This window comes from Bombina bombina, chromosome 1 (genome assembly GCF_027579735.1).
Source record: "Bombina bombina isolate aBomBom1 chromosome 1, aBomBom1.pri, whole genome shotgun sequence".
In the NCBI taxonomy this organism is placed as follows: domain Eukaryota; kingdom Metazoa; phylum Chordata; class Amphibia; order Anura; family Bombinatoridae; genus Bombina; species Bombina bombina.
The window spans coordinates 236,195,489-236,217,046 of record NC_069499.1 but is presented as its reverse complement, the minus strand read 5'-3'; the positions used below and the strand labels follow the sequence as shown (position 1 = coordinate 236,217,046).

At 37.2% G+C, this 21,558-nt stretch overlaps 1 protein-coding gene across 1 annotated transcript in view; it reads left to right on the top strand.

Annotated features, from left to right (window-relative positions):
- The first annotated feature begins 7,965 nt into the window (after positions 1-7,965).
- The window catches only part of SPINT1 (serine peptidase inhibitor, Kunitz type 1), a 137,108-nt gene continuing 123,515 nt past the window's right edge, over positions 7,966-21,558 (top strand). The window contains exon 1 of the mRNA XM_053697880.1: positions 7,966-8,777. Within this exon, the coding sequence (XP_053553855.1) occupies positions 8,366-8,777 (412 nt within the window). The 5' untranslated portion in view covers positions 7,966-8,365. The remainder of the gene's footprint in view (positions 8,778-21,558) is intronic.

The following is a 21,558-nucleotide window of genomic DNA, read 5'->3' as shown; positions in this document are numbered from 1 at the left end:
CGCTGAAATGAGAGACATATGCTTCTAAATTAGGTATTTTGCTGTCATTAAGGGCTTAAAGGGACAGTCTACTCCTGAATTTGTATTGTTTAAAAAGATCGATACAGTACTCCATTTATTACCCATTCCCCAGTTTTGCATAACCGACACTTTTATATTATTAAACATCTTGTCTCTTTGATTACCTTGTATCTAAGCTTCTGCAGGCTTCCCCCTTATTTAAATTTTTTTGACAGACTTGAATTTTAGCTAATCAGTGCTGACTCATAAATAACTCCACAGGAGTTATCTATTTGGCACACATGAACTAGCAGTATGTAACTATGAAAAAAGTGTCAATATGCACTATAATAAGAGGGCCCTTCAAGGACTTAGAAATTAGCATATGTGCCTACCTACTTTTAGCTTTGATCAAAGAATAACAAGAGAACAAAGCAAATTTGATAAAAGTGAATTGGAAAGTTGTTTAAAGAGACAGTCAAATCCAAAATAAACCTTCATGATTTCAGAGATTGGAATATGTTCACTGCTGGTGATGTATCCCAATCAAAGTGCAGATTAATCCCCTTGAACGCTTTGCTAACTGCCACAGAAGGCCTATAGATACGTCATGTCTTCACTATACTCCCCTTGAATGCCCAGCTAACTCCCTAATACCGTCTTCACCTACGGCATGACTTCGCTATACTCCCCTGGATTGCCCGGCTAACTCCCGCAGACCGCCTACACCTACTGCATGTCTTCCCTAAACTCAACTGGAATGCCCAGTTAACTCCCACAGAACGCCTACATCTACATCATGCAATCTACCTCACTAAGAAATTATACAAAATAACCTCACTATTATAACTTATACTATCTTATACTAGCTGCTGGTGACATCTCCCCTAATCCTGGTCCCCAGCAACTTCCTAGCCGTGCACATCCATGTGTACCCTTCCATAGACTCAGAAAACAAAACTCTGGTAACCTTACTCACATTTTTCTTGTATCTAAAGCCACTAACCCCTTCACTTTTGCACTCTGGAAATCTCCCTCTGTTTGCAACAAGCTCTCTATCCATGACCTCTTTATCTCCCGCTCCCTCAACCTTCTGGCTTTAACAGAAACCTGGCTCTCTCCCTTAGACACAGCATCCACTGCTGCTCTGTAACATGGGTGTCTCCACTTCAGCCACACTTCTAGGTCTGGTAATAGACAAGGAGGTAGTGTAGGTATTTTACTTTCCCCTTGTTGCACCTTTCAACAAATTCAACCAATCTCTTCCCTCACATTTTCCTCATTCGAAAACCACATGATTTGCTTATTCTCTCTATACGTGTTGCAGTCATATACCGACCCTCTGGCTACTCAACTCAATTTCTAGATCACTTGGCTGCCTGGTTACCTTATTTCCTCAGACACCCCTGCCCTCATTCTTTTTTGTCACAATGGACTGACTCTCCCACTCATAAAGGTGGTCACTCCCTTGACTGACCACCATCTCCTCACTTGCAACATCACCTCCCTCCCTACAACTCTCCCTCCGTCTACTCCTCACTCCAAACTTTACAGAAGCATTATGTTTTAGATCCGCAACAGCCTGTTAATTCCCTCAAACCTCTCCTCTCATCCATCTCCTCCTTTTTCTGCCCTGATCAATCTATCTGCCACTATAATTCCACCCTTACATCGGTCCTTGACAATCTCTCTTACCATAGCTGGAAATCACACACTCATCCTCAGCCCTGACATACTCCTTTGACACGGTACCTATGCAGATGTTCCCATACTGCTAAGTGGCACTGGAGAAAATCTCAGAGTTCAGCTCACTACAAGTTCGTCTTGAACTCCTACTATTCTGCTATTAATCACTATAAGCAACATTACTTCTCTACTCTTATATTTACTTTCTTCAAACCCAAAATGTCTGTTCTCCACATTCTTCACATTACTTCTCCGCCCACCCCCACCTCCTAATACAACTTCTCTGTCAGCTCAAGAATTTACCAGCTACTTCAATAGCAAATCAACTCCATTAGAAACTAAATCAGCTCTCAACATACTTCCATTCTCTCACCTCCTCAAATGCTTGCAATCAACCACAACCTACATAGCCATAAATGTAGCTCTTTCTCCCCTGTAACTAAGGAAGAAGTCTCTGCACTTAAACTGTGCTCTCACCTCACTACCTGTCCCCTTGACCCTATCCCCTCACAGCTACTCCGCTCCCTCTATTCTACCCTTACCCCTATACTAACACACATTTTCAACCTCTCACTCGGTATATTTACCTCATCTCTGAAACATGCACTGGTCACACCTCTCCTCAGAAAACATTCTCTCGATCCAACCTCCCCATCCAACTAATGCCCTATTTCCCTACTCCATCTTGTCTCAAAGCTTCTCGAAAAGCTAGTATATGCACACCTATCCCATTTCTTTACATTAAACTCCCTCCTTGACCCACTGCAATCTGGATTTCGTCCCCATCACTCCACAGAGCAATCAAACAATTATTACAGCAATCGTTAAGGTTACCATCGACCTATTTACTGCAAAATCAAAAGGCCACTTCTCTTTGCTTATCCTCCTTGATCTGTCCGTAGCTTTTGTCCACCCTCTTTTGCTCCAAACCCTCCAATCCTTCAGCATTTGTGACACAGCCCTCTCGTAGTTCTTTTCCTACCTGTCTAACCGTAACTTTATTGTTGCCTTCTCTGGGGTTTCCTCTGCCCCATTACCACTTTCTGTTGGTGTACTGCAAGGCTCCATCCTCGGTCCCCTTCTCTTCTCAATCTACACGTCATCATTAGGTTCCCTAAGTCCCACGGGTTCCAATATCATTTGTATGCCGACGACACCCAAATCTACTTCTCTGCACCAGACCTATCTCTTTCCTTGCTAACCCGAAGTCCTCTCACTACCTCAAACTAAATCTCTCCAAAACTGGGGTCCTTATTTTCACCCCTTCTTCCAAAATCTAATCTCTCTAACTGTCGACAGCTCCATCATTACCCATATTATTATTATTATTATTCTTTATTTATAAAGCGCTGACAGATTCCGCAGCGCTGCCCATGGGTACAAGGATAACAGTACAGTGGAAAAACAATACAATAAGACACCTACCCTGCATGCCTGCTGTCTTGTGGTCGCACTTGACTCCGATCTTTCTTTCACTATTCACATTCAGTCATTGGCTAAATCCTGCCGCCCCAACCTTAAAAACATCTCTAAAATTAGACATTTCCTTACACAAGACACAACTAAGATTTTAATCCACTCTCTCATCCTTTCCCGCCTCGACTACTGCAATTCTGTCCTCTCTGGTCTCCCTAGCTGCCGCCTAACTCTTTTTGAAATCCATAATGAATGCCTCAGCCAGGCTCATCTTCCTTACACATCGCTCTTCATCTACTTCACCTCTCTGCCAATCCCATCACTGACTTCCTCTTGCCTCCAGGATTAAACACAAAATTCTCATGATGACATAAAAAGCTATCAACTGCACTGCTCCCCCTATATCTCAGACCTTGTCTCCAAATACTCTCCCTCCATCCCCTTCACTCTGCTCACGACCTCCTACTCTCCTCCTCTATTGTCACCTCATCACACTCCCGTTTACAGGACTTCTCAAGACTGGCTCCCATCTTGTGGAACTCTCTGCCTCGCTCCACAAGACTCTCTTCTAGTTTTAAGAGCTTCAAGTGCTCCCTAAAGACTCTACTGTTCAGGGATGCATACGACCTACGCTAACCTTTCTTTATACCAGTTCCTCTCCTCCATTGCTATCCCCTTAACTCCCTTAGCATGTAAGCATAAGAGTCCAGCTGTTTGTTGATCACCTTCTCAAGAGATGACTACAACAGTGAAACTCTTGGCAGGGCCCTCTACCCATTTGATCCCTATAATTGTTTTGTTGTACTCCGTCTTTGTTAATAGCGCTGCGGAATCTGTTGTCGCTCTACAAATAACCGATAATAATAATAAATAATAATAATAATATCTATGTAATATGTGTCATAGTTTTGCTGCTATAGCATTTGAAACATTACATCCTATTAAAGACTAGGGGCATTCCATGTAGTCATTCACACTTGTCATTTCATAGAAAGCCGCAATAATCTCACGTTATCTCACTTTCAAAATATGCTACTGTATCTGGGGAACATATCTGGTAAATATCTATTCGATATGTCTCATAGTTTTGTTGCTTAAACACTTTTAATTTTACATCCCATTAAAGTCTAAGGGCATTCCATTTTGTCATTCACCCTTGTCATTCCATAGAAAGCAGCTATAATCTGATGTAATCTCACTTTCAGAATATGCTACTGTACATGGGGAACATATCTGGTAAATATCTAGTTGATATGTATCATAGTTTTGTTGCTTCAACACTTTTAATTTTACATCCCATGAAAGTCTATGGGCATTCCATTTTGTCATTCACCATTGTCATTCCATAGAAAGCAGCTATAATCTGAAGTAATATCACTTTCAGAATATGCTACTGTACCTGGGGAACATATCTGGTAAATATCTATTTGATATGTATCATAGTTTAGTTTCTATAGCACTTTTAAATTTAATCCCATTATAGTCTATGGGCATTCCATTATGTCATTCACCCTTATCATTCCATAGAAAGCAGCTATAATCTGAAGTAATCTCACTTTCAGAATATGCTACTGTACATGGTTAACATATCTGGTAAATATCTATTTGATATGTATCATAGTTTAGTTTCTATAGCACTTTTAAATGTAATCCCATTATAGTCTATGGGCATTCTATTATGTCATTCACCCTTGTCATTCCATAGAAAGCAGCTATAATCTGATGTAATCTCACTTTCAGAATATGTTACTGGTTCTGGGGAACATATCGGGTAAATATCTATTTGATATGTCTCATAGTTTTGTTGCTTCAACACTTTTAATTTTACATCCCATTAAAGTTAATGGGCATTCCATTTTGTCATTCACCCTTGTCATTCCATAGAAAGCAGCTATAATCTGAAGTAATCTCACTTTCAGAATATGCTACTGTACCTGGGGAACATATCTGGTAAATATCTATTTGATATGTATCATAGTTTAGTTTCTATAGCACTTTTAAATGTAATCCCATTATAGTCTATGGGCATTCCATTATGTCATTCACCCTTGTCATTCCATAGAAAGCAGCTATAATCTGAAGTAATCTCACTTTCAGAATATGCTACTGTACCTGGGGAACATATCTGGTAAATATCTATTTGATATGTATCATAGTTTAGTTTCTATAGCACTTTTAAATGTAATCCCATTATAGTCTATGGGCATTCCATTATGTCATTCACCCTTGTCATTACATAGAAAGCAGCTATAATCTGAAGTAATCTCACTTTCAGAATATGCTACTGTACCTGGGGAACATATCTGGTAAATATCTATTTGATATATATCATAGTTTAGTTTCTATAGCACTTTTAAATGTAATCCCATTATAGTCTATGGGCATTCCATTTTGTCATTCACCCTTGTCATTCCATAGAAAGCAGCTATAATCTGAAGTAATCTCACTTTCAGAATATGCTACTGTACCTGGGGAACATATCTGGTAAATATCTATTTGATATGTATCATAGTTTAGTTTCTATAGCACTTTTAAATGTAATCCCATTATAGTCTATGGGCATTCCATTTTGTCATTCGCCCTTGTCATTCCATAGAAAGCAGCTATAATCTGAAGTAATCTCACTTTCAGAATATGCTACTGTACCTGGGGAACATATCTGGTAAATATCTATTTGATATGTATCATAGTTTAGTTTCTATAGCACTTTTAAATGTAATCCCATTATAGTCTATGGGCATTCCATTATGTCATTCGCCCTTGTCATTCCATAGAAAGCAGCTATAATCTGAAGTAATCTCACTTTCAGAATATGCTACTGTACCTGGGGAACATATCTGGTAAATATCTATTTGATATGCATCATAGTTTAGTTTCTATAGAACTTTTAAATGTAATCCAATTATAGTCTATGGGCATTCCATTTTGTCATTCACCCTTGTCATTCCATAGAAAGCAGCTATAATCTGAAGTAATCTCACTTTCAGAATATGCTACTGTACCTGGGGAACATATCTGGTAAATATCTATTTGATATGTATCATAGTTTAGTTTTTATAGCACTTTTAAATGTAATCCCATTATAGTCTATGGGCATTCCATTTTGTCATTCACCCTTGTCATTCCATAGAAAGCAGCTATAATCTGAAGTAATCTCACTTTCAGAATATGCTAGTGTACCTGGGGAACATATCTGGTAAATATCTATTTGATATGCATCATAGTTTAGTTTCTATAGAACTTTTAAATGTAATCCAATTATAGTCTATGGGCATTCCATTTTGTCATTCACCCTTGTCATTCCATAGAAAGCAGCTATAATCTGAAGTAATCTCACTTTCAGAATATGCTACTGTACCTGGGGAACATATCTGGTAAATATCTATTTGATATGTATCATAGTTTAGTTTCTATAGCACTTTTAAATGTAATCCCATTATAGTCTATGGGCATTCCATTATGTCATTCACCCTTGTCATTCCATAGAAAGCAGCTATAATCTGAAGTAATCTCACTTTCAGAATATGCTACTGTACCTGGGGAACATATCTGGTAAATATCTAGTTAATATGTATCATAGTTTTGTTGCTTCAACACTTTTAATTTTACATCCCATTAAAGTCTATGGGCATTCCATTTTGTCATTCACCCTTGTCATTCCTTTTAGTACATCCCTATGAAAAAGCACTACTGAAACACATTAAAAAGGGTCAAGTAAAAGATGTTTATTTTGATTTTGAAGTCAACAGAATGTTTATTTGCTCCTGCTGTTTTATTGCTGGACAGGGACACTCCTCACAAACATAAAAACATTCTTTCTTCATTATAAGAACAATTTTACACTACAAATAATTAATAAAATAAATAAGCAAGCAGGCTTCTTAAATGCACACTCTGAATCAACAAAGAAAAAAATGACTTGTTTGCTAAGAAATTACAACTCATTATGAATCAGTATGTCTAAAAATATGTCATTTATGTTTTGTCTCCTATAAAGTTGAAAAATTATGGATTAAGAATGCTTCATTACGAATATTTTTTTATAAACACTTAAGTAATAATATACAATATATATATATATATATATATATATATATATATATATATATATATATATATAAAATCATAAATACATGTTCAATAAATGTAGTATTATCTTGTTTAATGCATTGTCTGCTAAAACCGTTTACCACATATTGCTCTGGCAGAAGCTTATTTAAATCAGGAAAGGTATCAAGAGCATGTATATTTAATTATCTGTAATCCAGATATAATCCATTCTAGACTCGTTTGCTCAATGAATGTGTGAGTCAATGACCCTACATGTATTGCTCACTGTTCACATAATGAGATCATTATACCTGTTGCATTTACAAACAAGCATTGCTCAGGCAGTTTAAAGCAGCTGATACCAGCCAAATAACAACCCTGTGTATACAACCAGATTGCTAAATGACACCAGCCTTTAAGTAAATTCTAAAGATTATATTACAGTATTCAGACACATAACACCTGCAATTTAGTATTTACTTTTTTTCTGGGGGAAAACGTATACTTCATAAGTATTAGTAACATAGTTCTTGAGAATGGATATATAAATATATATATCTGTCTCAGACTTTTTTCAGGAAGTAAAAGTTAATGCTGACAGTGACGTAAAACTTTTTCTAGTCTATTTGGCTCAAGTTGTGTTTTTTTTCTTGGTTTTCTCCAGGTAACAAGTCTGTCTACAAGTGAAAGATGTTACTCAACCATTGTCGTCATCCTCCCCCATCACCTTCCCTCTGAATCATGAGGAGGGGGTGAAGTGTAGTGTTTCACTTCCTGACAATGCCTTGACTCCTCCTTGTTCTGAGAGTCAGGTAGATTACACACCTGGATGGCAGGTGATGGGTTAAAGGTGGGGACTTACCAGGCAGAGAACACCCACTGAAGTTTCATCTGAAACTCTCATAGAGGACACAGACAAAGCATCACCTTTTTGGATCATCGAGTGAGAATATTAGGATTTAGTTTGATAAATCAATTAACTGGAGGATTATTTTCTCAGACCTGATCACACAAACTATTTAGTTTTTCTCTAATTTGGAAAATGGGTCTTAAATCAAATCTGAAACTTATTGGGGAAGTTATTTTGTACGAATATTTTGATGTATGAGGAAGTTGAAAATTGTGGTCAGAAATAAACCCCGCATAATTGACTTCCCTTTTTAAATTAATTTGGAAAGATTCGCCTGTCTGTAACTGAGTGAGCACTAGAGAGATGGATCTGCAATTGTTGGTGGTAGCCGTCTGGGCAACACTGTGTATGTGTGAAGTGGCCTGGTCTCAGCCATTATTAAACGAAGCCTGTCTGGACAACTTCACTAAGGGGAAAGCAGACTTTGTACTAGATCTCGATGACTCTGTGAAGACCGGAGCCGCCTTCTTGGGATCAGCCGATTTACATAGTAGTACTGAATGTATCCAAGCTTGCTGCAACACCCCAGGTTGTAACCTGGCCCTGACGCAGAGGGCCCCGGGAAGAGGAGAGGATAGGATCGTCTCCTGCTTCCTTATCAACTGTGTCTATGAACAGGAATTCGCCTGTAAATTCGCCAGGAGAGAGGGCTTTATCAACTATGTCACCAAAGACGTATACAAAAACTATGTGGCTCAGAGGGAGCACGCAGATGGTAAATATGACGCTGCTACTTTCCTGCATTATACAGATGTGTGTACAATAGATGTTTTTTTTTTTTTTAACCTTTCGGCTACCATTGGCCACAGAGGGCCGCGAAGCGTTGCCCAGCAATGCTAAACATGTTTGTTGGCAGGTCATGTGACATCATTAATAAGAAAAAATACACGCGACGTCACCCATAGCGCTTCTCACCTCTGAAATTCCTAAATTGGGGGCGGCTTTGTTATTTATTTCACGTCATTGGTCTCATTCATGAGATGATATCTCAGTCAGGGTCGCGGCTAAATGTGCACGCTTGGGTATGTGTGTGTACTGTATGTGTGTGTATATATATATATATATATATATATATATAATTTGTTTTCAAATTGACACTACAATTGGTAAATTTGCTGGTTCCCAAAACAGTGCATAACTGTCTCCTTTAGTATTCACAGTGCCTTTTTTTTTTTTTAATTCCAAATGCAGACTCTATTTTCTTTCTTAGAAAACTGCAAAATGCGAGGATCCCAGACTAGTCATCTCTCACTACTCTGCATATTTCAGTTTGTAACAAACATACCAGAGATGGCAAACTGGGCCCATTGGCCATATGCAGCCCTCTGTACACATGTTTACAGTAGATATAAGAATGCGTGCCACCATTTTTTGTGACTCAGAAAAAAAAGAAATGTAAAAAATGTGATCTGGGTACTTAGGGAAAAGAAGGTCCCTTGGGAAGAGAAAACGGCAGATAAAGGGGATTACTGCAACCTTACATGGCCCTGTGTGCTGAACATTTTACAAACTATAATTTTGTATTTTATCAACATATGTTTATTGATCTACAGCCCTCGTGTTAAAGGGATATGAAACCCAGAAATCTTTTTTTGTTTTTCGTACAGAGCAGGGCTCAACAAACCCAGGAGCCTGGGAGCCACTGGCTCCTAGAATTTTACCACAGGGTCCTACATTTTTGGGTTATTCTTCATAAATCTATATACAAATCTCACTGTCTGGCTCCTAAATATTGTTACTGGCTCCTAATTTGTAAACAGATTTGTCAAGCACTGATACAGAGTATACAATAATAATAATAAAAAAAAAAGTATTCTTTGTTGAAGAGATACCTAGGTAGGTATCTGGAACACTACATGGCAGGAAATAGTACTACCATCTAGCACTTTTGCTTATGGATAACATTCTTGCAAAACTGCTGCCATATAGTGCTTCAGACACATGCACGCTCCTGAGCTTACCTCCCTGCTTTTTTTTTTATTTAACAAAAGCTACCAAGAGAACAAAGTAAATTTAAAAAGTTGTTTAAAATTGCATGCTCTGTTATCATGAGAGATAATGTTTGGGTTTCATGTCCCTTTAAGTTGGTTATCACTGCTGTGTAAAACCATCTCATTCAGTCACAAGATTTTTTTTTCATTTGTCCTCTTGATTATCCCAAGACAATTTCCACAGCAGGAAAGTAAAAGGACCAAGCATAAGGCTCCCCTACAAACTAGATACATTTATACTGTTGGGTAATATCAGACAGGCTTGCTGGGCCTATGGCCCTTATCTGCCGTCAATATCTATGTTTAATATCGTCACGTCTAGTTGTATAACTCAAAATGGAAATGAGTGCATATTGTGAAATATCTTTCAAAATTGTCATGTGTGCCCTTTTCAGTTCTCTTTGTGGGATTCAGTTTGTGTGTGTGTGTGTGTGTGTGGTATGTTTCTTGGTACATTAGTTTAGCAAGGTGTCGCAAAAAGTTTTTTTTTTTTTTTCGACATTTGTTGTTTAGAATCTCTCTGTCTCTCATAAAATGAGGCTATATGTAAAGGGGATTACATATAGGGGAGCCGTTAAATGATTTCCAGCACGTCTGACCCCATATCCAGACTTTGCATTTTTAAGTACATTGTTATATATATCAGCAATTAAGTTGTGCATTGCAAAATATCTGCTTAAAATTGTTTTTAAAAGTGCTTTAAATGTCCTTTTTAATTAATATTTTACAGTAAAACCAAATGGGGCTACTAAAAAGATGTTAAAGGGACAGTAAACGTTTAAAAAAAAATAAAAAAATATCCCCATCGAAAAGTAGTAAAAACAGCGTGGGGAAAAAAGTGCACAATTTTACACACAAGCAAAAGGTTTTTGAAGGGACAGTAAATGTTATTAACAGAAAGTTGTGAAAACAAAACCATAATCAATAGAACGCCATCACGCCTTCAGAAAAAAGGATTGAAAACAGCTGTTTTCGATCTTTCTTACCTATAAAATGGCTGCTTAGTTCCTGGTGTTGTGTCAAAATCTGCGAAACAACGGAATGTGCGACCATGACGTCGCCACATTCCTGAGCCCACACGTGACTGGTTGACCACCAATCACCTGCTAGAGACACCTCCTTCCCCAGCTGCTGGTTTATTGGGACTGACTCGCACTGTCACTAAGCGACCTACGGATTGTTTTACAAAGATATTTATGAGATATTGTGGAATATGCTTATCGAAACAATGACGCTGCAGTCCTATTCAATTTGATTAGAAATGTATGGTACCTAGATTAAATAGATACATTATGTATTATTTTATAGCATCTTGAAGTGAATGCTGAAATTAAGGTAATTATAGGACTGCAGCATCATTGTTTCAATAAGCATATTCCCCCAATATCTCATAATGATCTTTGTAAAACAATCCGTAGCTCGCTTAGTTACAGTGCAAGTCAGTCCCAATAAACTAGCAGCCTGGGAAGGAGGTGTCTCTAGCAGATGATTGGTGGTCAACCAGTCACGTGTGCGCTAAGTAATGTGGTCACGTCACGGTCGCACATTCAGTCGGGTCGCAGATTTTGACACTACACCGGCCTCCCTCCTGTTGTAATAAGCAACAATATGATCTACTAATTTTATTGCAACTGAATGTTGCAACATTCCCTCAACATTGCGCTCAGAATGTGAGAGACGCTAAACACATGCACGGTAGCTTTCCTCAGACTGTGAGCGCACTGCTGAGGGGAAAGTTGCAGCGTTTTTTCTTGGTGTATGGTGTCTTTCTATTAATTATGATTTTGTGTGTGTATGTATACATTTTTGTATACAATTGTGCTTTTTCTCACTCTCCCTGGAGAGGCCAAAAATGGGCCGGCTTCTTACCTTAGATTCCTGCTTTTTCAAATAAAGATACCAAGAGGACGAAGAAACAAGGGATTTCACTAATATGCTTTATGCTAAAGGGACATGAAACCTAAAATGTTTTCTTTCGTGATTTAGGTAGAACATTTTTTTTTTTTTTCCCCTTGCTTACTTCCATTGACAATCGAAAATTATATATATATATATATATATATATATATATATATATATATATATATATATATATATATATATATATATATATATATATATATATATATATATATATATATATATATTCTCCACCAATCAGGAGCTAGGTTCTTTGCTGCTCCTGAGCTTACCTAGATAAGTTTCAGCAAACGATAACAAGAGAAGGAAGCAAATTTATATAATTGAAGTAAATTTTAAAGTTGTTTAAAATTGTACGTTCTGTCTAAATAATGAATGTCTAATTATGACTTTACTGTCCCTTTAAGGAGACCACTTAATTTACAATATAATCACCATGCTAGAGAGAACATTTAGATAATTTTGTTACCTATCTTATTCACACCCACTTGGCCCCTGATTGCTGCTTGCTGGCCCTTGTTTACATAGCTTTTCTATAGAGAATACTAATATTCATATTTTTAGTATAGATTGTGGCTTAAACAGATCACTGGGAACACGTTCAAGTGGAGACAAAAATACAGTACAATGCCCATTTAATGTTCTTTTTAAGGAATCTATTAAACATCCTATTCCACACCAAATAATTGCTGCTAATCAAATCCATGACTTTCTCTACCAGATGCCTCCTCTGGTCTATTGTAATCTAATTTAATAAATAGTTCTAAGTGAGGAGGTAGCCAGTGAGCAGATCACAATACTGGCTTGCACATTTTTAAACTCTTGACGTGGCACCAAATTGTCTATAATTCCTATTAGAAATAGTAACTAAAGTGTCTTTACCTTGCAAATCAGTAATAAACTAGAATAAAAGCTCTCTCGCACTCTATATAATTTTTATAAGAAAACACGCAGCATTATTTTCAGTAAAATCTAAATAAAATCCGGATTTCATTTTACAAATTTCCTAAACCAATTTGACATCTTGGGTCAAAAGTTACAAAACTTCTACTTTTTTTTTAATTTTTTTTTTTTAATTAACTTTGTTTTCATATGATTTTCATGCAAAGCTACAAACTTTTTGCTTCTCATAGAAAGTTACAAATTGTATGCGGCTTTCACAAAAAGATATAGACTTCTGTTTTTCTTGTGAAGCAAGCACTATGTGGTTTTTATTTTTCTGTGAAATATGGGATACATATGTGAAATGTATTACAGTATCCAATGTAAGACTAGGATTTCCACTTATCAAATAAACGTCTCTGCTTGTAACAGGGTGAGTTTCTAAATTAATTTATTTTTAATAAAGGGATGCTTTGCAACCTTCAGAATCGTAGTCTCTTTGAACATGATTAATGGAAAATTATCCAGTCATTTTTTTTGTGCCCCTATAAAATGCTTATATATGAAAATCTATTAGATGAAATTGATGTTTTGGCAATAGTAATGTTTGCATCAAGTATTTTTTTTAAAAGAGGGATAATCCCCTTATTGCCGATTGCTAATAACCAACCAGTATTTTTTATCTCTGATTGCCTTCTATCTAAGCTTCTGCAGACTGCCCCCTTATCTCTGTGCTTTTTACAAACTTGCATTTCAGCCAAATACTGGTGGTGACTCATGCATCACTCCACATATATCTATGTGCACACATAAACTAGCACTGTGAAAAGCTAATACAATTCACTGAGATAAGAGACCTTCAATTTTGACCTTACTGTCCCTTTAATGTGTTTCCAATGATGTGTTATACAAGCTGCAGAGTATAAAATGTAGGGTTTTTTTGTATTTGAAATAGCTAGTTTTGTTCTTTGAAACCACAACCCATAAAAGTGGGTTGAGCTTGCAGGGAAATCGGGTATCCTTATTTTATCACTTTCTGTACACACGCATGTTTCTTTATATTATCTCTGGTTGTAAACCAAAGCACAATACTTGGAGAGAACTATTGCAAATAAGCATTGCTTACCTCTTCTACCTTCTACTGTGAGTGTGATTTCTTGTGATGGTTATGATTACACAACTTTTCTTTAGACCCTTTTTTTTTTTTTTTTTAATATTCAAATAGAGCATGCAATTTTTAACGGGTTTCTAATTTACTTCTATTAACTTTGCTTTGTTCTCTTGGTATCTTTTGTTGAAAAGGAGGGTTATAATCGGCAGTATTTCAAAAAACACTATTTGGCAGCACTTTCCTGCCATGCAGTTCTCCATACACCTACCTAGGTATCTCTTCAACAAAGAATACTATGGGAATGAAGCAAAATTTTGCTGAGGTATATTTCAAATACCAAAATAAAGTTTAAAGGAGTTATTTTGTTAACAATTCAATACACTCCAGCAGGTAAAATGGATCACTGGAAACTAATTAAAGGGAGGGGTGGGTATGGTATACTGGCCCTTTAAAGGGACAGTAAACACCTTCTGATTTTTATATAAAATGTTTAGTTATGCATAATGAAACAATTTTTGCAGTATATTTTAATTTTGTCCCCTTTTCATATCATATGAGTATTGAGCAATTTCTAATTCTCAAAACTTGAAATTCACCCTGCTGACTTCTCAAGGCTAATCTGCTACATATCTGTTTGATAACTGCAAAACAATACCATTCTACTTTATGACCGTGGCTAACCTTTTTGTTGGACTAAATCCCAGATTGGCTCCTCCAAAAAGACAAATGGTTGGTGGAGTTTGGCTATTGAAAAATAATTGCAGTTTATGGTATGTTAATTTGTTTTAATGTTAAAACTTGGCAGATACGTTATTCTATACCAACACAATAGAAATGTCTTATAATTACAAGGTGTTTACTGTCCCTTTAGAGGGACAATGTACTCAGGCAAGCAGTTGATGAGTTTATTGTATTCAAAACAGCAACAGGAACACCTTTTTTCAAATGGGTCAAATGGGCTGTTTTCTTTGTCTATCTCTCACCCCCACTAGGAGGTTGATCTCTTCTGCTGCTTCCGGTTTACATATGTATTCTATAAAGAATAATGCAGTTGTAACAGTTTGTACCTTTTTACCAATTATTATGCTTTAGAGAGAGGTTATTCTAAATTCCAGGCAACTACCTCGAATATGATATACGTAAAAATGGTCTACTATCTTATGAAAGATTTTGATTACTATACAGGTGGCCCTTGCTTTACAACGGTCCAATTTACACCGTTTCAGAATAACAACCTTTTTCCCCAGTCATGTGACTGCTATTGAGAAGCAGTGCATTTATTAAAATAGCCAGTAGGTGGAGCTGTCCGCTTGTGTTGCAGCCAAGCAAGCTGAAATTAATCAGTTTAACCAGACCTGAGCTATCGAGCAGATTTCAAAGGAACAAGATCTTCCTGTCTATAAATCGGTCCAGATTAGAATGCATAGAAAGAACTGTTTGCAGAAAAATGCAAGTGAAGTCTGTTTTATTTTATTAGGTTTATAATGCTGTTTAGCATTTAAAGTCTTCATTTCAAAGCTTTAAAAATAATATATTAGGTGTTACTTATGACAATTTTGAGAGGGGCCTTGAACCTATCTCCCTCACTTCCCATTGATTTACATTATAAACTGGGTTTCAATTTACGGTTTCGATTTTACAACCATTCCTTCTAGAACCTAACACCGGCATAAACTGAGGGCTACCTGTATGTCATGAAAAAGGGGTGAGCAAAGAAAAAAAATAATAAAGTATTTTTATTGTACAAATATGCTGAACACCAAGATTTTTTCCAATGTCGCTCAACAGTGTGTGAACATCTGCATAGGTAGCGTGTCAGAGGAGTATGTCAGGGCTGACAATGAGTGTGTGACTTCATAATTCTGGTAAGAGGTACCAAATTGTCAAGGACCAAAGTAAGAGAGGAGTTGTAGTGACAGATTGGTCAGGGCAGGAAAAGGAGTAGATGTTTGAGAGATGTTTGCTTATCTAGTTACTTAATGCTTCTTTGGAGTTTGGTGTGAGGGTTAGATGGAGAGAGAGTAGTAGGAAGTGCTGTTCTATTACAATTGAGTAGATGATGGTCAGAGGAAAAGTGGAATTTGTGAAGTTTGAGAGATGGCATCGATAGCTGAAAATCAAATCAAGGGAGTGTCCATCTTGTGAGAGGGAGAGTAAATCCCTTTTGACAAACCAAAAGAGAAAGTGAGCTGGAGAAATTTTTTTTTGCAGCAGCAGGGGCAATGGGATTGTCAACAGGACATCCCCAAGAATGAGGTCAGTGGTGTCTGAGGAGAGGGAATAAAGCAGCCATGCAGCAAAAAGAAATTGAGTTCAGGAGTCAGGCGGGTGGTATATGACTAACACATATAGAGAGGGGAGAGAATAAGCCAAATCCATAGGGGTTTCGAAGTTAGAGAAGGTGAAGGAAGAGATGAATTATATTTGATAAAAGGTGCAACGGGAGGAAAGTTAAAATGCCTACATACCCTCCTGTGTCTGAAGTGGAGACCGCCATGCAACAATTCAGCAGTTAAGGGTGTGTCTGAAGGAGAGAGCCAGAAGGTTGAGGGAGTCGGTGATAAAGAGGTCGTTGCAAACAGAGTGAGGGTTCCAGAGAAGAGGGTGTTGAGAAGGGGGTGTTGGCTTTAGGAACAAGAGGTATTTGAGTAAGGTTTCCAGGGTTTTTACTAGGTCTATGGGAAGGCACAGATGGGTGGGCGAGTTTAGGAAGTTGTGGGGGGCCAGGATTATGGGAGCTATCACCAGCAGCTAGAAAGAGCAAGAGAGAGAGTGATATAAGATGAGATACAGATTTGCAGTATTGTTTTTGGAATTTGGTGCTGGGAGGAGAAAGTGAGTTTATTAATGTGTGAAGTTTATAAGAGCAATAGAGGGTAAGAGAGATGGGCCAATGAATAGTGAGGGGGAAGGGGTAAATTAATAAAGTAGTTTGTTATAATAAACATGAAGAAATTGAGCAATTTTGCAAAAAGGGAACACCGTGAAACACCTATAACACAGAATTATAACAGCACTTGCCTAGAGTATTGTCGTGTGTTTTGTTTTTTTTTTTTCCCATTCCTTGTTCGATTCTTAAATTATTTTGCTTTATTCTTAGTACCTCACAAATAAAACGTTCACTTAATAAATGTGAACATTTTTATATTACAAGAATACTACTGCTCCCACATACAAGTTCTAAATTTATAGGCCACAGCAGTCAGCCGAGTCCATTAAAGGGACACTGAACCCAAATTTTTTCGTTCGTGATTCAGATAGAGCATGACATTTTAGGCAACTTTCTAATTTACTCCTATTATCAAATTGTCTTCATTCTCTTGGTATCTTTATTTGAAATGCAAGAATGTAAGTTTAGATGCCGGCCCATTTTTGGTGAACAACCTGGGTTGTTCATGCTGATTGGTGGATAAATTTATCCACCAATAAAAGTGCCATCCAGAGTACTGTACCAAAAAAAGCTTAGATGCCTTCTTTTTCAAATACAGATAGCAAGTCAACAAATAAATAGGAGTAAAGTTCCTTAAAATTGCATGCTCTATCTGAATCACGAAAGAAAACATTTGGGTTCAGTGTCCCTTTTAAATTACATGACCTGATCAAAGGCAGTCAGCAATTGGGAAAGTTTGTTTCAGGCCAGGTCAAAGTGAGACAAGTTAAAATAAACAGAAAATAGAATTTGGATGAGGCAGAAGTTATGTAGATGATATAGCACAGACTTGTCAAGGCTAGAACATGACAAGATATTGAAGTATCACAGATAATACAAGCCCCAGGGGTTTGTAGGAGAAGGCACTGGACTCTATTCACATACATAAGAGAGTTACACAGAAAGCTGTGAATAGTGCAGCAGATATTGCAGTACTCTGTGTAACTTATGGTAACCTGCTGTCAGCTGCACCCTGTTTGCTACGGGTCAGAGTTTGTGACCCTTCCACTACTCCTCCCTGTGATTGATGCCTTCCCAATGCCATCATGAAACTTTGTGGTGCACATAAATTGCTTGTAGTTGCATGCAGTGCTAGAGAGAGTACTGCAATCGTCTCACTCGTTTATACATTTATATTTCTGAAATATTCAATTCAGCTCTTCATTAAAGGGCACATGAAAGTCAGCCTCTACATACTATTGCAAAACACTGTGCAGCGTAGAGGCTACTTTAGCCTGTTTAACTGCTGTATTGGCACAGGGGTGGTGATTAGAAGGACAGCTCTGTGTACAAAATATACTTACTAATCAGTGTCTGTGTTAGGCTGTTTTATTTTAAATATTTTTTTGTTAATGCTACATTATAGCACCTTAGTACTAAGCTTTTTATGTTCCCTCAAAGGGATATGAACCCATCCGTTTTATTGTTGTAATAAAAAGCACTAAGCAGTGGCTGACACTTAAAGGGATATGAACCCATCCGTTTTATTGTTGTAATAAAAAGCACTAAGCAGTGGCTGACACTTAAAGGGATATGAAAGCCAACATTTTTCATGATGTAGAAAGAGCATACAATTTAAAAAAAAAAATCCAATTTACTTCTTAATTTGATTAGTTTCCACGATATTCTTTGTTGATGAGATACCTAGGTAAGAATCTGAAGCACTACATGGCAAAAAAATAGGGCTGCCATCTAGTGCTCTTGCAAATGGATACGATTCTTGTAAAACTTGCAATATAATGCTCCAGAAATGCACAGGTTCATAAGCATATGTCCCTTCTTTTTAACAAACGATACCAAGAGTACAAAGAAAATTTAATAATAGAAGTAACTTAAAAGTTGTTTAAAATTGCATGCTCTATTTGAATCGTGAAATTTTTTTTAGGGTTTCATATACCTTTTTAATAGAAATCATTGCAACATGTAGTATTCATAATTTTAAATGGGTTTTACTTTTTTTTTTTTTTTTTTTTCTTCAAAACTTAATTTGTTCAGTGTCTATTACTTCCTGTCACAGCCATATATGGAGGCTGGGGCCTCTGCAGGATGGTTTATCTAGCCTGATATCATAAAACTTCTAGAGTAACATGAGCTGGTTTAGTATTTTGTGTTTGGTTGTTTTTTTTTTTTTTTTTTAACCGCAATCTGTTTCGTTTTACGTTTACTTTGATTTAACATATACAATTTTTTTTTTTTTTTTTTTTTTTTAAAGGAGAACTGTTAAATGGAGTATTTATTGCTGGTGACTATTTGTTCAATATTTATCAGGAGCAATAACTGTTAGACACTGCTGTTTGGTGAGCTTGGTGAATATTTTATTCAAAGTTCAAAAAACAGGTTAGAGATGATGTGCCCTTGTGTTTACTCAACACTGCTACTCCCTTAATAACAAATGTTCCTCCAGACAGATGTCGGATAAGAAGATATATATTTAAAAAGAAAAAAGGGGGCAGGTAAGGGAGAACGCTAAGGATCTAATGTGAAAAATGCAATTGAGGATAAAATACAATGACAATAAAAAATGGTTATTACTTTTACTCAAACGATACATATAAAAACATTTAAATAGTTTTGATAATTGTTACAGGGTATTACTTCACATAAAATGTATCCTTTATATGCAACTAGGAATTCCTGCACATGAAATATATCCTTTACATTCAACTGTTTGAATATGATAATGAACTCGTATGCTTACTGGTATAGGTAGCTGTATGAATAGCTGAGAAGTTCTAATGGTACCAAAAGAAAAATATTTTAAAACATTGAAGATATATGTTAAAAGTTCTCGCTACAGCTGGATTGGCTTTAAAAATAGTTTACACTTTGTGGTGCCGACCGAGTGGCGAGGATTATTAAATGGTATTGCGAGTTATGCCTACCAAGTGGCGTTTTTGTTAAAAAGGAAAAGTCAAACCTTTAAATGTCCTATATCTTGCCGATCAACCAGCAGTGGATAGCCTTTTGGAGTGTTGAGCCGACCTAGCGGTGTGTAGGCTACAGAGCGCGCGGATAGTAGCCGGCTTTGCCATTTCAGCTCCGGATCCGTGTCAGTTTTTTTTCAGGCTAATGTTAGATAGTAGTAGGTGATTGAATGAAATCGACAAGCCTTTATGGATCCGTTATAGAGGGAGTGTATTTCCAAACAAGTAGCAAAAGGTGGTCCGTGTTCTCAAGCGGACTATTGGCAAAGTCACCTCTTGTACAGGACAGGGATAATTTCCAAAGAACCGGTTCGTAACCGGTCAACCACAAATGCAGGTTATTATGTGTGAGGTTTGTTCTAAGTCGTGGTTGCTAACAGACAGCAAGCAGTGGACAAATCTACGCATTTTGGCCTCCGGCCTTTATCAAGATGACATCTTGATAAACGCGTAGATTTGTCCACTGCTTGCTATCTGTTAGCAACCACGACTTAGAACAAACCTCGCACATAATAACCTGGATTTGTGGTTGACCGGTTACGAACCGGTTCTTTGGACATTATACAACAAGGAAGTTGGTTTCTTATTCAAGCTGTTTCTTATTCGTGGAATTCTGTTTCTTATTCAATTTTTTTGTCAGACTGCTTTAAATTGACTTTAAAATAAAAATATAGATTTTATTTAAATAATATGATTCATATAATGTATTTACACAGAGGTGGAATCCCTTTATACAACAATTGGATATACAAACTGGAAAAAAGGGCATACATTGGCACCATAACAAATATTACTATTTTCAAAGGGTTAATAACCATTGGGCCGCTGATTTCACTATTCATATAACTGTTTTTGGCACAGAGATTGATGCCAACACTGGCACTGGTGCTGTAATTACCATTTTTTAATAAGTAACTGATATTTTCAAAGGGTTAATAACCATTGGGCCACTGATTTGACTATGAATATATACAGGCTAGATCCCCCTCCATGACATGCATTTATTTTTAGCCTGGCCCAATGGTGTTTTGGGCACAGAAATTGATGCCAAGAGAGATGTCACACACACAAAAAGGGCCTAGGTGTAGAGTTACTTCAAAATTGCTACTATTGTGTGAAAAAGCTCAGAGTCTATGGGGCCGATTTAATAAAGTCTGGCGGACATGATACGCTGTAGCGTATCATGCCTGCTAGACTTCGCTGAATGCTGACAGCATACGCTGTCGGCATTCAGCATTGCACAAACAGTTCTAGTGAACTGCTTGTGCAATGCCGCCCCCTGCAGATTTGCAGCCAATAGGCCACTAGCAGGAGTTGTCAATCAACCAGATTGTATGAGATCGGGTTGATTGCTGTACGCCGCTCAGAGGCGGCGTACCAGTTAAGGAGCAGCGGTCTTAACTGCTGTTTCCGGCAAGCCTGAAGGTTTGTGTGGAAATGGCTACATTGGGGCCGATTGACCGTTTGGTTAATCGGTCCCCATATCTGAGCAGCCACATCTCTTATAAGGACCCCTTACTGGAAAAAAGAGGACTTTTATGTCCCTCTAGGATGAAGGTTTTTAACAGAAAAATGTTGATCAACGGAATCAACAGCTAAAACAGACAAGGCATCAGTTGTCCTCCTATGATATGGATAATCACCATGAGAAATAATAAACACTTCCCTGAATGTCTACCATTGAGTTTGCTATGAAACTCTAGAAAGACTACTATACAGCTCAGAGCTCTAGAGTAAAA